The sequence below is a fragment of the Bidens hawaiensis genome, unplaced genomic scaffold (assembly GCF_021521415.1).
Source record: "Bidens hawaiensis isolate Kalapana, Puna unplaced genomic scaffold, B.hawaiensis_p1.1 tig00012010_1, whole genome shotgun sequence".
NCBI lineage: Eukaryota > Viridiplantae > Streptophyta > Magnoliopsida > Asterales > Asteraceae > Bidens > Bidens hawaiensis.
The window spans coordinates 132,413-150,450 of NW_027491964.1; the positions used below are offsets into that span (position 1 = coordinate 132,413).

General features: G+C 42.5%; 2 protein-coding genes across 2 annotated transcripts in view; both read right to left on the reverse strand.

Annotated features, from left to right (window-relative positions):
* Nucleotides 1-8,262: 8,262 nt before the first annotated feature.
* On the reverse strand, nucleotides 8,263-8,760 carry LOC143539747 (transcription factor MYB77-like). Its single transcript, XM_077032973.1, has one exon. The coding sequence runs from the start codon at nucleotides 8,758-8,760 to the stop codon at nucleotides 8,263-8,265; it is 498 nt and encodes a 165-aa protein (XP_076889088.1).
* The window catches only part of LOC143539721 (asparagine--tRNA ligase, cytoplasmic 1-like), a 74,375-nt gene continuing 65,017 nt past the window's right edge, over nucleotides 8,681-18,038 (reverse strand). Inside the window, exon 7 of the mRNA XM_077032952.1 lies at nucleotides 8,681-8,690. The gene's annotated coding sequence lies outside the window, so the exon portion shown is untranslated. The remainder of the gene's footprint in view (nucleotides 8,691-18,038) is intronic.

Below are 18,038 nucleotides of genomic sequence, written 5' to 3' on the forward strand. Positions count from 1 at the left end.
GTTGGAAGAGATTCACATCGACAACCAGCTGCACTTCGTAGAAGAACCTATAGCAGTAACCGATTGGAAAGAACAAAAGTTACGCAGAAGCAGAATCAAGTTAGTAAAGGTTCAATGGAACTCGAGGCGTGGGCCTGAATTCACTTGGGAAAGAGAAGACCAGATGCGCAAGAAATACCCACACCTCTTTCAGAACATGGCTTCTGCCAGCAACGTCTCCTAAATTTCGGGACGAAATTCGTTTAACGAGGGGAGAATGTGACACCCGGTAAATTCCCAATCCCTTAAACCAAGTAATCAACCTAAATATTAGGTAATTTTGTTATGTGCGCCCTGCGCGAGCGCGCCATATTAGTCAGCGCGTGCATTTGTTATGTGCGCCCTGCGCGAGCGCGCCATATTAGTCAGCGCGTGCATTTGTTATGTGCAACCTGCGCGAGCGCACCATGTTAAGAACCAGCGTGAGCATATGTATATGCGCCATGCGCGAATGTTTTGGCTTTATGTTTTCATGTAACTTAACGTTATGTTGTCTATGGGTTGACCATCCCGCATGATGCTAAGGCGGGTGCATCCTAAATCGTTTATGCGCGTGCGGAAGGGAACTAACCTCCCCGCATGGCGGGAACATTGAGAGCTAGTTTGTCTGAAGCTCCAAGATGGAATTGACTTCAACATGACTGATCACTATGTTGAAATACCAAGACCACCTGGAGAATCTACAAATGAAACTCAATGACCCTAACTGCGAGAAGGTTACGTGCCTACCCGCAGCAAAGAAATGTCCTTCACGCAGAAAGCTATGCGCACAAAGTGATGCGCACAGAACACTTAGTCTATTCTCCAGATGTAAGGAGATTACTCCCGCCCAAAAGGAAACAGTAGCGTGTTTCAGAGATTTTCCACTTTTTACTGTACACTGACAAAAGTACCTGAAAAAGCACACTGTAACATGAAAAGTCAACTGTCAGCCACCCTATTCTCACCAACCCCAGACCTGCATGTCCTGTCCAAATCAAATCAAGATCTTTTATCCACTCCTCCACTTTTAAATAAACAATAAACAATAATAATTTCCATACTTTATCATCATTACACCTAGATATGAAAAGATTACAATCCCCTAAAGCAAGGGATTGTGTTCCCTTGAGTTTGCCTATAAATATGTAACCTAAATTATCACTCAAAACACACTTCAAAGAACTGCAAACTTGCACTAATCATCTCCCGAGCATCCGTTATTTTCGATTCCGTTCCAGTTACTAGGTAAGCCGAGGTTATAAACTTGAGATCTACTTTCCAAACCTTATATTCTCCTATTTCTTGATCTTAATATATATACTTCTTGTTATTTAATCGTATTCTAGACCTTCGATTCCGAGGCCAACACCAAGAAAACCCGAATCTCGATTAATCCCTTAACAAGAACCACAGGTGAGTCTCACAGCCCCTATTTTCACTGTTTTCACTATTTTTAAACTGTTTTCGGGGCGAGGGACACGTACTTAAATAATGTTTTATCATGGTATACTTACAAGCTATGCAAGCGATTATGTGTTTAAGTTATGTTTCATGATGAGCAATGCAAACGGTTATCTAAGGTTTTCGATGTATGTGCGCTAGAACTCGAGTAAGTGATCACTTTACCATTGGAACTCTAAGGGTAGGGACTGCTGGTTTGATCCGCCCACTCGTAGGGGTCGCACCTCTTACACAGACGAGTGCCTAGTATGGTCATGGGGCAGTACTATGGGTTTGAGCCCGCTCGTAGAGGTCGCTCCTCTTACGCAGACGAGCGCCTTGTTTTCCGGCACAACGTCCGCGCGTAACCCGCGGGACGGTATTACAGCATTATTCGCTCGTAGTGGCAGCGCCACTTACACAGACGAGCACAGTTTTCCAGAAGTGTCCGTGCGTAACCCGCGGGACGGTATTACATTATTTTAGCTCGTAGTGGCAGCGCCACTTACACAGACGAGCACAGTTCCCAGAAATGTTCGCGCGTAACTCGCGGAACGATTTTATCAGAATGTGTTGATAGAACTATGTTTTACCAAGCATGTGTTTTAATGATGCTATCAGAATTATGTTTCAGAATGATTTTTATCAAGATTATGATGCAATACGATTTATCAAGTTACGAAAACTTGTGAACTCACTCAGTTTATACTGATTCAAATGTTTTACGTGTCTTTCAGGAGATAACTAGGTAGCGCATGAAGTCACACTTAGAGCACCTCACGCTGAACATCTAAAACTAGCTTTTTGGAAGATTTTAGTTCTATCCCTTCGATGCGCGTGGTTGTTCTCGCCGCGCAAGGGGATATGGCGTGGAAATCTTCAACAGTTTTTATACTTGGAAGATTTTATGTAATCTTTAAACAATGTAATGTATTTGTATTAAACATTTCATGCGCAATGAAAATTTTATCTTGAATGTTTGCAATGACCCGTGCTTAAGTATCAATCCCCACTCGCGCGCGCCCGGCTGTTTCCGCCGTTCAGGGCCGGGTGTGACAGCAGGAGTGGAAACATCTGAGAGAGCGCTTCGCGAAAGAAGCGTGTGGCGCGGTGAAGGGTTCCCGTTGGGGTTTCCGGCTCTTCCGGTCTCCACCTACTTGTGGAAGAGGGGGGTGAGTTGATATTAAGGTGTCAAGGCGCTCGAAGAAGGCCACAAGTGGAAGCAACCGATGCTTTGGTCATTCAGTTGACTCCTTGCTGCCAGTCCGTGCTTGCTGTCATGCTGGCAAAAGCGGGGCTTTCGGTCGGTTTTACCTACTATTGGATTTGAACCAATGACTCTCGCCGTATGAAAGCGACACTCTAACCGCTGAGTCAAGTTGGTCAAGCTGAGTCAAGTCAGAGAAAATAGACCCCTAGAAGTAGAAGAGAAAGCCGCGCAACCAAAGTTCCCCGTACTATACAAGGGGGGGGGGGCGGAGCGCTAAGAAAGAGAAAGCGTTATCACTATACGAAATGAAGCAGCGGCTAGCACGCTAAGCTAAGATCAACCACTTGGAGAACGCGGAGCCTTTCTTTCTCGGTCGTCTGTCTTAATAAGTTAAGCGGATTCCAATTCATGTGGTCGTTCTCTGTTGCATTGGTGTTTTCACTCCCCACTCTCCACCCTAACAAATGTTTCCACTATATCTCAGGAGTAGTCAAAGGAAGTACGGCGGGTCCGAGTAGGAAAAAATGAACTAAGAATTAGGGCATAGAACAATGGATCAATTCATTCAACAAGATCCGTTCGGATCAGACCAGTATAATGGGATTGGTTTGACCTCTCGCTCGGAATTAACCCGCCGCCGACAGATGTCCCATGCCACGTTTCGTGAACAGCTATGCCCGAGAATGAATGAATTGTGATATAGCGCCGAATAAGTCACAGCTCTCCGACTTGAAATCCATAAAGGACTTTAAGTCGGGAATAGAGCTGTGGTAAGCAATATAGATTGCCCCTGACTCTCTCTCTATAAAAAAAGCCCTTCTTAATTCTTAACTGAATAAGGCTTCGGCCCTATGGAGTAAAGGGAAGTGCAGATCTGGAGTGTTTGGACGAGAAAGAAAGGCTTTGAAGCAAGCGGAGTTGTACCAAAATGGATTTTCCGGGCATACGAGAAAAGAATCCAGCCGAGCATATTTGTTTGCTAGTTTCTTGATCCCGGAAATCTTGTACTCAGAGTCACGGATAAAGTGGACTACCCAGCGCCTTTGATACTTGGTGGACGACCTTTCTAGTGGCTTTTTCCCGTCCCTTTTGGGACCATTCACCCTTTTCCCAACCAAGCATAGGTAGAAGCCCTCTTTCCCATACACAACGACGGTTCCAGGCAAGATTAATAGTTTATAGTCGACTCAATATCGGCGAAATCCCCCATTGAATCTCTTTAGTACCTATTCTCTTGTAGTGCACCCTTCCTCAAAAGAGTAGGCGGTTGAAAGACCCACCTCTGAATAAAGTTTAGGTTGGGAGATCTCAAAGGGGAACCTCGCTTAGCTTATCAGTCCCTGTATTATTCAACTCATCTGTCCACTTATCTTGTCCAAAGCAGAAGGAATTTTTCAATCCTTTGTTTCGAAGGTAATCCGCCAGTCTCTAGACTGGAAAAGATTCAATCCACTTGTTGGCCTGCTTCTATGTCCTGTAGCTTCTAAGGCATTAGCTTCAAAGGGGCTTGTTGGCCCCCTTCTTAGCTCCTGAGGTCTGCTTTAATTTAAGCTTCGTCGAAAAAGGCCCGTAGCTTACAACATCTTATGAGAAGGGCCTGTAGCTCGATACAATTTAAGGCCAGTTGCGTACTTGCTAGAGACGGATTCCGCCATTCCCTGAAACATCAGGGCCCAGCTTGAAAAAGATTTGGATGCGGATGATAGAGAGCATATTTTTTATATATCCCCAAAATGAGAGCTATTAGATGAGAAGAGACTTCGCGCCATGGAACATGCCCAGGTCTACCAGAAAAGGGGCTTTCAAGTGAATTCCAAAATACGGTAATATAGAGAAAGGTCAACATAGGAGATAAAGTCGTGAAAAAGATTCTTTCCGGACGTGAGCCTCACCCAAGAGGGAAACTCCATTTTGTGCTCGATCTCTTCTGTCATGCATCATGGCTGGGTGAGTTGTCCCATTGCGAAGGAACCTCCGTGCTTCCAATCTGGTCATGCACTTCTTTAAGATGTGGAACCTGGGAGCTTTCCTCTTATAAAGAGGGCTAAATTTTTCGTAGGGGGGGTAAGGAGGGTGCCGAGGTCTTAATAGAAAGCGGTTGATAGTCCCGTCTGCTAGGCTTTTCCGAACTTCCCTTCGCCTTTCTATCTCTTAGTTAAGGGGGTTTCAGAGAATCATCCGAACGAGATAAGGTTGTCAAATGGGGGAAGAGGAACGAGAGGCGTCCCTGGCTCACTAGTAGGTGACGAGGGGATTAAAAAAAAGGGCTCATTTCACCTGCCCATGCATTCGTTCGGATCCATTCTTCCTTCTTTACCATTTCAACCCACCCTTACTAGCTAATAGGGCTTACTAAAAAAACGAATTTGCCTCTTCCTGGTAATGAATTAAGCGGCAGCGAGGAGGTCCGGTTCCATAGTGATTTCGTCTGCTTTTGGAACTTAGATTCCTAGGGACAAAGAAAGTGACTTCGGACTTTTGAATTCTCAGAACCTCCTTCTAATGAAAGAACTTGAGAGGGTCTCACAGGCATCTCTCTTCGAGCGGCAGTGCAAGCTCGGATGATGTTAGCGCTAGCAGAAAGTCCTGGATTAGTTTGTACCGGTGTAGGTCCCTGAGTGGTGACTTGTCCCCCTTGATGTTGTGGCATTGGATTAGTATAGATCCCCAGTAGCTTCAGTGACATTGGCGGCTTTAAGGTATGCCTTAACTTCGTTCCAATTGAGAAGATTTTCATCTAGATGACATCACGCAAAGTATGACACTCTTCGATGGTACGGACGCAAAGTATGACACTCTTCGATGGTACGGACGCAAAGTATGACACTCTTCGATGGTACGGCCTGCGTATCAGTGAAATGGACAGAACTTTGAATAGTCGAGACCAGGAGGCCAGGGGAGTGGTTTATCTCTGGGCAGAGAAAGTTTTACAGGGCAGAAGGTGGAGAAGGCTGGGCCGTAGCTACTATACTAGGAGAAAAGTATGACCTCTTTAAGATCTGGGATAGATCTTTCCGATGATATCCATGGCCCACCCTCGAAACGGCCAAGGCTTTATAATCGGGTATAACTCGGAAGCCGGCTTGTGCTGGATTCCTGCAAACCTCTGGCAGGCATCGCAGCTCTTAGCATGTGCTACGTAATCTGCATGCAAGGACCGTAGGCCAGTAGTGGCCATGTCTCCGGATCTCTCGAATTTCCCTCAGCGCCCTCAATCTACCTATCTTTCTGAGTTTGATTGGTTTTCGCTCCAGCTGACCTTTCCCTTTAATCACTGACAAAACCTACCTTTCTTTCTTCTTACCCTAGGAGCTTTCAGCAAAGGACAGATTTCTTGGTCCATTGACATCGATCAACGAAATAGACCTCCTTCTTTCACTTTTGTAAAAAAAAGACTTAAATCAAGCATTATAAAAAACACGACTCAAATCCAGACTAAAAAAGAAGGAAAATTGTAACTCTTGACACCAATATGCCAAACGCTCCTTGATTTAAAAATTTTATTTTATAATGAAAATTCATTGTTTACAAAAACGAACCAAACACAACCCTATGGTGTTATTACAAATATATATGTTGAGTTTTCATTTTCTATAGGGTTGCACAAAATCAACCGAATTCCAGTTTGTCACTAAGGCTGGCCGGCATACACACCTCACACTAGTGAGGGGTCAAACGTGGAAGCAGACGTAAAAGCCTCGTCAGCGCGTGAGACCCTTCAAACACCGCCCCGACCTCCCTCACTCACACATGACGGGTATGTGCAGTGTTGCAAAAATCCCGACTAGTCAACGATTAATCCCCGATTAATCGCTAGTCCCCACTTCACTGATGAATTTTGGGATAGTCGGCCAAAATCGGCGGTTTCTTGTCAAATCCGGTCAAAATCGGCGGTTTCCGGCAAGATTCCGACCAAAATCAGCGGTTTTCGGCGATATTACGACAAAAATCAGTGGTTCCGCGTGAGACTTCAACAAAAACTAGCGGATTCAAGCGAGATTCAAGCCAAAATATATTTTGTGTATGTATAAAACTTGAAATTACATATAAAAACGTGTGCGTGTATGCATAAAACTGAGAATTATGCATTAAAGTCCGATCCGATTAATCCCGATTAATCTCGACTAATCCCGATTAATCGCTAGTCCCCACCCCACCGCCCGACTAGCGACTAGCGATTTTTGCAACACTGGGTATGTGGGAGGAAGCTTAGGCTGTTCACACGAGCTTCTCTTCGAATTTTTCATTTTTTTCTTTTTCTTTTTAGCTGGAAGAAGTGGGTAGGTGCTGGTTGGATTTAATTTTTAGAGGAAGTAGGCCGGCGGTGGTGGGTTTTTTCGGCGAGTTTCCCGGTGGTGAAGAAGATGGGTGTGTCATGAAAGGTAGGTCGAAGATGGGGTTGGTTTTAATATAATATATTTTGTTTTTGAAAGACTTAATTATATTCTTTTTAGTTTTTGTTTTGTATTTTTTATTAGATATAATTTATGTTAAAAAACATATAATTAAAAGTAAAGGGCAAAAATATAAATACTCAAGTTTCAAATTCATGCGTTTTTTTATTTTATAAATAGTACTAGTTTTAATTTTTTTTAATAAAAATTATAAATAAAAGTTGTATTAAATAATAAAGAAAAGAAAAAAAAAATGAAGAATGATGAGAATGGTGTGTTCCATGGTTGAAGAATGATATTTAATAATGGTGGAAAATTTGATGTGGCGGAAACGTAGCAAATGAGGGGAATGGTGTTAATTGGGATATATATCCTTTAGCCTAAGAGCATTCTCATCATATCACCTAAAAATATGTTAGAGAAGTTTGCAAATTATATAGTGAGGTTTTGAGTAGTTATGGGTGTAAATTATATGGTGGAGATAAATATAGTGATTTTTTGTAAATTTGGGAGGAAAAAGTATGCCCTAATTTATTTTTTAATATCTATGGATTGGTTGCGAGTAAATGAAAAAGAAAACTATAATGATAAATGTATAAAAACGTATTATTTAATTTAGCAAAAGTGAAAAATATAGTGTTTTTTATTATAATCATGCAGATGAGAATCTTGGTGGTGGGATAAGGCTTAGGGACCAAAAGGTCGTGGGTTCGAATCCCACAAGGGGGTTTTCCCAAGATTTATTGGGTTTCATCATGAATTGGTGGTTAGACATTATTGTCTAGTGGAGATGGATATGATCACGTGGTCTGCTGGTGACACGATGATACTCCAGTGGTCCGTGAGTGATCCTAATTTGCCGTTAAAAAAAAGATGAGAATGAGAGATATTTTAAGAATGCTCAAAGCTTGTGTTTAATCCGGCTCAAACGTTCATGTATTAAATACAATTAAACAAATTCTACTTTTCTAATTAACACACCAACTTAATTTAATATAAAATATTTGTTGCGGTTCTCTTTACGGACAAAACATAAATTTTCAACGACCAACATGCATAACTTAATTAAACTCTTTTACGTTTTTCTAATCATCACCTTAAAACATTAAACATAAAATTTATTACTCTTTAAAACTAAAATTAAACAAAGTACATATTTTCCACCATGCACCTTCTACTTGCCTATCACTTCTTAATCTAATGCCCTGGAGTTGCGAGGGTCAACGCCGTCAACGGATCATCAACACCCACATCTCTGGCATCAGGTTCATTCGGGTTAAACCGGTTGACAAAAGAAACAAACACCGCACCAAATTGGCCGGCGTTCATGAAGTTTTCTAGCTCTATATTCGTCATAGACGAATATTTTCGCCTCATTTGGTACCTCCAGTTGTTTCTGACCGAGTTACCGGTCCTACCGATCAAAGACCGGGCTATCCTGGCCCATTTCCTACCGATGTTAGCTTCAGCCCAGAAGATGACCCGGTCTTCATCCGGGGTGAACAAATCGTGAAGAACCGTAAGTGACAACTGGTCAAGCCACCGTTTCTTGCACGACATGGGGGTACGGCCTGGTATCGACCGGCTGATGTGTTCCCAATCTTTGTTGGGTCCAACCGTCTCATTACTGAGTTGCCTAAGCATTGCATCTTCTGCAGGAGTCCAATGATATCGAACCACCCCATTACCAGCCATAGCAATAAAGATGTGTGTGAGTAAGAGAGAAAGCTATAGGAGAGAGAAAGCTATTGAGAAAGGTAAAGAACTAAAGATGTGGTAAATGATAGATGGTTTTATAGAGGGTTTGGCTAAGTGGTAAGGGTAAAAACGTCCGATCACGTCAATGACATATAGATAAGCGAGATCTTTTAGTCAAAGCGAAATAAATGGGAAGATATCGAGTGATGATGTCAGTTACTTGATATTTGTTTTCATTCAACATGGCGGAGCTTAAATGAGTTCAAACTAATGATGAAGCTCACTTAATCCGAGTCAGTATTTTACTTATCGAATTTGAGTAGTCTCGCAAAGTTAAGAGTAGAAAATCTAAACGTCATGACGTACGTAAATCCATGGCTCAAGGAAACAAATATTCTTTTTTTTTTCTAAAATGTCAAAAAAATAAATAAACGTCATCGATAATTATCTTTCTCTTTCCTAGTTAAAACTATATGATAAATGACGCCACTCTTTTATGTTAATCCGAAAGTAGAAAGAATGAAGTTTAGCTTGACTTGATCTATCAAATTAGACGAGTCCAAACATAAACTTAGCCAAGACCAATTTGTTTACACTTTAAAAATGGGATATGTGAACAAATTTCATATGTTTAATGCGTTCAAAGATGTTTTGAATTATACATAAGACTAGTTTACTAAATAAAAATATATATATGTATAAATAAAAACAAAAGGTGAGTGGTATATAATCTTTTATATTTAATTACTTTTTTTATTTTTTAACTTTTTTTTTTCAAATGAAAACTCATATACTCTCTTAGAGCATTCTTATCATATTACCCAAAAGTGTGAGGAAAATTGCAAATTGTATGGTGGGGTTTTAAGTGATTGTGAGTGTAAATTATAAGGTAGAGAAAGAAAAACGTAATGATTTTTTTTGTAAATCTGAAGAGAAAGTTTGACCTTATTTATTTTTTAATATTTTTTTGAATTGGTTGTGAGTAGTGTAGAGAGAAACCGCAATGATAAATGTATAAAAAAATGTTACTCCGTATTTAATTGAGAAGAAGAGAGAAATATAGTTTTTTTTGTGTAATTATATAGACGAGGATAGGGGATTGGTTGAGAGTACTCTAACTCTACTACTAAATCATGCATTTTAAAAGTTAACGCGACCCAAATCTAGAATTTTTGAAAGAAGGAAAGCCTTAACTCTTGACACTAGTATGACAAACGCTCTTTAGTTTTTTTAATGAAAATTCATTGTTTACGACAACGAACTAAACACAACCCTTCGACGTTATTACGAATATATATATATATATAGTGGCGGAACTTCAATACTTAATGTGGGGGGTGTAACACCCCGACCAAAGGCGGATTATACATCGGGGCGCCACATATTGTTTCATTACTCGTGACACTATTGGGTGTCAATATTTAATAAATATATTCATTCACGCATGCGCAACGTATACATAAGATATAAATAAACCAACATAAATCAATATATAAACCAAAATATTCGAACAGCAATAACTTGTCTTGATACATTTTAATCTAGGTCCAAAAGTAAAAACGTCCTATGTGTCCACAAGCTCCAAAACAGCTACTGCAAACCTGAACATGTGTTAAAATAAACGTCAAACACTTGCGTGCTGGTGAGAAATCAAGTTTAATACAATACATAGATAACAATAAATCTGCGCGCAACATGTGTATGTCTGGTTTCAACAAGGGTGTAATCTGATCGGGACCAACTCTAAGATTCATAAGACTGCCAGTGCTCACAATTGAGCTCACAAACAAGACAAACTGTGCATGTGTAAACAAAAGAGAAAATCATAAACGATAGTTCTCCCGTGTTCATCTAATTGTACCATGAAAACTGCGGAATAGACCGACAAGACGGTTAATGATCCTCACATACAAATAACAGCCAAGTCTACGTCCTCAACACATGGGGTACTGCGCGACTAAAGTTCATAAACAAGTTTAAGACTCTAAGTTTGTATGAACACATGAACATCCCAAAACATTAAAAGCAAAAAGGGATTAGGTACGAGATTACTCACTTGATAATCGGTGTGAAGAAAGACAAAGCAAGAACCAAACTCTTAGCAAGCAAAGTTAACCTATATTTAAAGATTATTGTTTTAATGATTGGTTTTAAGTCTTGATTATAAGTTAGCATAATTAATAAGTAAATTATTATATATAATATATACATTACCGGAAAAGCAGGGCAGAACAGGGAGGAAGACGGAGGCAGAGAGGGAGGCGGCAGAGAGAGCAAGGAGCAAGAGAGAACATGAGAGATTAAGTGTTTTGTGTGTGTAGTGTTAGGAAAATATCATTATTATTTATAGAGAAACCCTAGGGAACACAATCCCTAGAAAAAGGGAAAAGATCTCCAAAAAGCAAAAGATTCCAAAAGCAAAAGATATGGCAGCAGGGAAAAAGAGAAAAAGGCTGACAGGGAACAGTAAAAAGGCATGGGAGGGTCAGATAAAGGTACTGGTCAAGCATGGAAAAGCAGATCTCCAAAGATAATGTCAGTCACTTTTTCTGCCAACCAATGGGGTTGGTGCGCATGCTGCGCCGAAAGTAACTTTTCAGACATAAAGCAGGTTAGGTCAACGGCTCAAAAGATAAGACATCACAAAAGCAAACGGCTAGATTAAACAGAAGAAAACTCAAAAGGGGTTTAGCGCGAGAAGGCTAAGGCGCGAAGGCAGACACAGAAGGTCAAGAGAGCGCGAGCGCGAAGGCAGACAGAAGGAACCTTAACGCGTCGCGGAAAGAACTACATTTCTTAGCGCGCCGCGGGAAGAACTATAATTCTTCGCGCGTCGAGGGATGAACTACGATCCTTAGCGCGCTGCGAGAAGAACTACAAATCCTTAGCGCGTCGCGGGAAGAACTACCGTTCTTAGCACGCTGCGAGAAGATTTACAATTCTTAGCGCGCTGCGAGAAGAGTTCGTCTCGCGTAACGCTGAAACAGATGGTCTTCACGCAGGATTCCTTGTAAGGAGTCTGCGCAGACAACCTTAGGCGGGAAGGAACAAAAGAGTTAGAAGAAAAAGGGAAACAAGGCTTAAGGGCGGGACGGCGACAAGAGGGAAAAGAAGGCGGAAAGAGAGAAGGAGAGGGACGGGACGGCGGAAAGAAAAGAGAGAGAAAGAGGCGGGAAGGAAAATATATTATTATTATTAAAAGTAAAATATAAGTATAAATAAATACTAAATCATAAAAGAAAGAGATCGGATCGGAGAAACGGGTACCTGGGTCGGGTCGGATCGGGGCAGATGTCACAGTCTCCCCTACTTTAAGAAATTTCGTCCCGAAATTATCTCGAAGTAGGTTGCGCAAAGAACAGGTGCGGGTACTTGATCTTCATTTGATCTTCCCTCTCCCATGTAAACTCGGCTCCGCGCTTGGACTCCCAGCGAACTTTCACGATAGGGATACGACTGCGCTTGGTTTGCTTAACCTCGCGATCCATAATCTCAACAGGCTTCTCAACGAAATGCATAGATTCATCAACTTGAACTTCATCAAGTGGAATGTGAAGGTTCTCGTCAGCTAAACACTTCTTGAGATTGGATACATGGAACGTTGGATGCACATTACTGAGCGCGGGCGGCAGGTCTAGTCTGTAGGCAACTTTTCCTACACGCGCGGGAATCTTGAATGGACCAACATAACGAGGAGCAAGCTTACCTTTCTTCCCAAAGCGGACAACACCCTTCCAGGGCGACACTTTGAGGAGAACAAGATCACCAACTTGAAATTCGAGAGGCTTCCGCCTACGATCTGCGTAACTCTTCTGTCGGCTTCGGGCAGTCAGCAGATGATCACGGATCATGGCGATTTTATCGGTTGTCTCTTGAACAAGTTCGGGTCCTGTGATTTGAGCTTCACCCACTTCGCTCCAACAAATCGGGGAGCGGCACTTACGACCGTAAAGTGCTTCAAATGGGGCCATACCGATACTGGAATGATAGCTGTTATTATAAGAGAACTCAATCAAAGGCAGGTGTGAATCCCAATTACCTCCAAAATCAAGAACACAAGATCGGAGCATATCCTCAAGAGTTTGAATAGTTCGCTCAGACTGACCGTCAGTCTGAGGATGATATGCCGTACTCATGTCCAAGCGAGTTCCAAGCGCAGATTGGAGAGATTTCCAAAAGCGAGATATAAAACGGCCATCGCGATCGGATATGATGCTCAAAGGAGTACCATGGCGGCAGACAATTTCCTTGACATAAAGCTGCGCGAGTTGCTCAACACGGTAGTTTTCACGAATGGGCAGAAAGTGAGCAGACTTAGTCAAACGATCCACTATTACCCAAATGCTATCATGTTTGCTTGCTGTCAAAGGTAACTTGGTAATGAAGTCCATCGCTACACATTCCCATTTCCACGTAGGAATTTCTGGTTGTTCGAGCAAACCAGATGGGCGTTGGTGTTCAGCTTTTACTTTAGAACAAGTCAGGCATTTAGCTACGAACACAGCTATATCCTTTTTCATACCGGGCCACCAATAAGTAATGCGCAAATCCTTGTACATCTTATCAGCGCCAGGATGAATAGAATACCGAGATTTATGCGCTTCACACAGGATATCAGCGCGAAGATTCTCATCAAAGGGAATCCAGATGCGATTAAGATAGCAGAGAATTCCACTCAGATTGGGCACAAAGTGCGCTTCCGCGCCACACGCTAACTCGGCGCGAAGGTTACCATTACTGATGGATGCGCGCTGCGCGTCACGAATACGCGATTCAAGGTTGCTTTGGATCGGCGCAAAGTGAAGCTGCGTGCGCGGTAAGATACAGTTAAGCTGGCAGGGTTTTCGGCTGAGCGCATCGGCTACCACATTAGCCTTACCAGGATGATACCGGATCTCACAATCGTAATCGCTGATGAGTTCGTTCCATCGGCGTTGTCTCATGTTAAGTTCCTTTTGATCAAAGATATGCTGAAGGCTTTTATGGTCAGTGTAGAGGATACACTTAGTACCATAAAGGTAGTGTCTCCAGATCTTCAAGGCAAAAACAACTGCACCAAGTTCGAGGTCGTGAGTTGTATAATTCTTTTCGTGAACCTTGAGTTGCCTCGATGCGTAAGCGATAACCTTGCCTCGTTGCATAAGAACACAACCGAGACCTTGGTTGGATGCATCGCAGTACACGACAAAATCATCATTACCCTCAGGTAGCGCAAGAACAGGAGCTTCACACAACAAACGCTTGAGCGATAGAAAGGCTTCTTCTTGCTTCGAGCCCCAAATATACGGTTTACCTTTGTGCGTTAGAACTGTTAAAGGCAAAGCGATCTTTGAGAAGTTCGAAATGAAACGCCGGTAATAACCAGCTAAGCCCAGAAAGGAACGGATCTCGGAAGGAGAAGATGGCGTCAACCAGTTCTTGATTGCTTCAATTTTGGATGGGTCGACATGAATACCCATCTTGTTCACAACATGGCCAAGAAACTGTACTTCATCAGACCAGAATTCACACTTGGAAAGCTTAGCATAGAGTTGCTCAGCTCTAAGCTTTTGCAACACCAACCGAAGATGTTGCTCATGCTCGGCCTTGGTCTTAGAATACACCAGAACATCATCGATAAACACAATCACGAATTTATCCAAGAAAGGCCTACACACCCGATTCATTAGATCCATGAAAACGGCGGGTGCGTTGGTTAAACCGAAGGACATGACCAGGAATTCAAAATGGCCATAACGAGTTCGAAAAGCAGTCTTCGGAACGTCCTCATCGCGGATGCGCAACTGGTGATAACCCGAACGGAGATCAATCTTGGAAAAACAAGAGGCACCTTGGAGTTGATCAAAGAGGTCGTCAATACGCGGTAAGGGATACCGGTTTTTAATGGTGAGTTTGTTCAACTCGCGGTAATCAATACTCATGCGAAACGATCCATCTTTCTTTTTAACGAACAACACCGGAGCACCCCAGGGCGAAGAGCTAGGGCGAATGAATCCTTTAGCAGTCAACTCTTGAAGTTGGCTTGCCAATTCTTGCATCTCAGCGGGTGCAAGACGGTAAGGAGATTTAGCTACGGGGGAAGCACCAGGGACAAGATCAATACGGAACTCGACTTCACGAGCGGGAGGGATACCAGGAAGATCATCAGGAAAAATTTCAGGAAAATCACGCACAACAGGGATATCGCGAAGCTTCTTTCCTTCATCGGGTTTAACCACATGGGCTAGAAATGCAGTACACTTCTTCCGCATGAGTCTTTGGGCTTCGGCGCAAGACATAAGCTTAAGACCACTGGAGGGTTTTTCGCCGTAGATGTGAAGATCACCATTCTCACGAGGTATGCGAATCAATTTCTTGGCGCAAATAACTTCGGCGCGATTATGCGAAAGCCAGTCCATACCAATGATAACATCAAAGCTTCCAAGAGGCATGGGGATGAGGTCGATCAGGAAATCGTCTTCGTTAAGGTTAAGCGTGCAATTTTTAATCACAGAGTTAATTAAAACAGTTTCACCGTTAGCCAGTTCAACTGAAAAATCTTCTTTTAAATCGCTGCGCGGTCGCGCAAGCTTCTGCTCGAAGGCGCGAGAGATAAAACTTCGATCGGCGCCAGTATCAAAAAGTACAGAAGCATAAAATCCGTTAAGCAAAAATGTACCATTAACTACGTCATTATTCGCTTGCGCTTGGTGCGCGGTTATGTTAAAAGCTCGTCCACGCGTCACTTGGTTTGAAATCTGGTTCACCGGATTCGCTTGCGTAATCTGAACTTGTAGTCTCGGGCACGCGTTCCGGAAATGACTGGGATCACCGCAGTTAAAGCACGATCTGGGTCGTGGGTTTTGGTAGGTTGGTTGAGGGTTTTGCGGGTAGACTGGTGGTGTTGGCGCAATTGGATTGGCGGGAAGGATTCTACAGTTTTCTGCAAGGTGACCAGTACGGCCACATCGGGTACAAAGTCGACACGGGGTTTGGGTTGGGTGGTGAAATCTACAGGTTGGGCAAAAGGGATGGTTTCCTGTGTAAGGTTTCTTAGTTGGCGGGGCAGGGAGTGCTGGATTGGTTAAGGCATAGTTGTGGACTATAGGGGGAGTTGGGTAGGCTGATGGTGGGTTAGGCGTGTAAACTGGAGGTTGGTAGATGGGTTGCTGGACAATGGGCGGGTTGGTAAGCGCATAGGCTTGTCTGCGCCTACGTTTCTGGTTATGGTTTGAGGGTTCAGGTTTGGTTTCTGTTGGTTCAGGGGCAGATTTGGTAGGTTTGGTCTTCTCAGCTCCCCGCAGGAACAGGGTTCCTGCTCTGACATGGTTGTCGCTGAGCACAGCAGCCAACTCGATGGCGTCAGAGAGGGTAACTGGGTTTCTGGCCCATACAGAATCTTGAATTTCCATGGGGAGACCCCCAAGGAATTTCTCTATGGCTCGGCGGGAAGGGGTAACAAGGTGAGGGACCAGTAAGCTTAGCTCGTGGAAGCGCGTCGCGTACTCGCGCGCTTCACCACTGTACTGCTTAAGATTCCAAAATTCCTCCTCCAGGCGCTTAACTTCGTTGGGAGGGCAGAATTCTCGCGTCAGAATTTCCTTGAATTCCTCCCAGAGCATGCTGGAAGCAGCTTCTGCGCCACGCGCATGAGCTACTCCATTCCACCATGTAAGCGCTCTGGATTCCAGGACACTGGAAGCATATAGGGTTCGTCTGTCTGAGGGGCATTGGGTGTGGAGGAAAGTGTTTTCTATTTTCTCAAGCCACTGGAGCATCACGGTGGCTCCTTCAAGGCCTGTGAACTTTGGAGGGTTACCCGCGTTAAAGGACTTAATGTTATAACTGGAGGTATTGTTTTGGCTCAAAGCTTGGGCTATCGCGGCGGCCATTTCCTGGGAACGTTGCTGTCTACGCATGCGCGAGGCTTCTCTTCTCTGAAATCGGCGAGATAGCGGAGGCATTCTATAAAAATTTTAATTTTAGTTAATATCTTGGTTTTAGCGCAAAGTTTTAATCTTATAAAGCTTGGTTTCACGGAGTCAGTTACTGTCAAAAGTTAAAGTAAGATAAATGACCCTAAATGCAGACTTAATAAAGGTAACAAATTCGAATCAAGAATCGACAATTCATGTATCACCATGACTTTCCGAATTCCCAATTTAAAATATACGAGCAAACGAGTATTGGAGATTGACGATTCATGTATCACCATGACTTTTCAATCTTCAATATAAAATATACAAGAAAATGAGTATTGGAGGTCGACAATTCATGTATCACCATGACTTTTCAAGTCTCCAACCTCAGAACATAACCGTAAATGGAAATTGAAAATCAACTATTCATGTATCACCATGACTTTTCGGATTTTCAAATTCAACAAACGAATATGTAAGTAAAATCAATAAAAATCGAAATTCAACAAAAATCGAAATATTGTGAAATAAAACATAAAATCATATACTGCGCAAGCGCGAGCATATTCATAAATAACGAGTAATTAACAATAAGCGCGCAAACATGAGATTTCTCTCATGCGCGAGAAGGGACTCTTAGGTATTCTAGGCCGTTACGTCTAACCACCTATCCTAAAGTCAACGAGCTCTGATACCAATCTGTAACACCCCGACCAAAGGCGGATTATACATCGGGGCGCCACATATTGTTTCATTACTCGTGACACTATTGGGTGTCAATATTTAATAAATATATTCATTCACGCATGCGCAACGTATACATAAGATATAAATAAACCAACATAAATCAATATATAAACCAAAATATTCGAACAGCAATAACTTGTCTTGATACATTTTAATCTAGGTCCAAAAGTAAAAACGTCCTATGTGTCCACAAGCTCCAAAACAGCTACTGCAAACCTGAACATGTGTTAAAATAAACGTCAAACACTTGCGTGCTGGTGAGAAATCAAGTTTAATACAATACATAGATAACAATAAATCTGCGCGCAACATGTGTATGTCTGGTTTCAACAAGGGTGTAATCTGATCGGGACCAACTCTAAGATTCATAAGACTGCCAGTGCTCACAATTGAGCTCACAAACAAGACAAACTGTGCATGTGTAAACAAAAGAGAAAATCATAAACGATAGTTCTCCCGTGTTCATCTAATGGTACCATGAAAACTGCGGAATAGACCGACAAGACGGTTAATGATCCTCACATACAAATAACAGCCAAGTCTACGTCCTCAACACATGGGGTACTGCGCGACTAAAGTTCATAAACAAGTTTAAGACTCTAAGTTTGTATGAACACATGAACATCCCAA

Excerpts from the sequence above, each read along its gene's own strand:
- LOC143539747 (XM_077032973.1), bottom strand. The coding sequence starts at position 8,760 with ATGGCTGGTAATGGGGTGGTTCGATATCATTGGACTCCTGCAGAAGAT.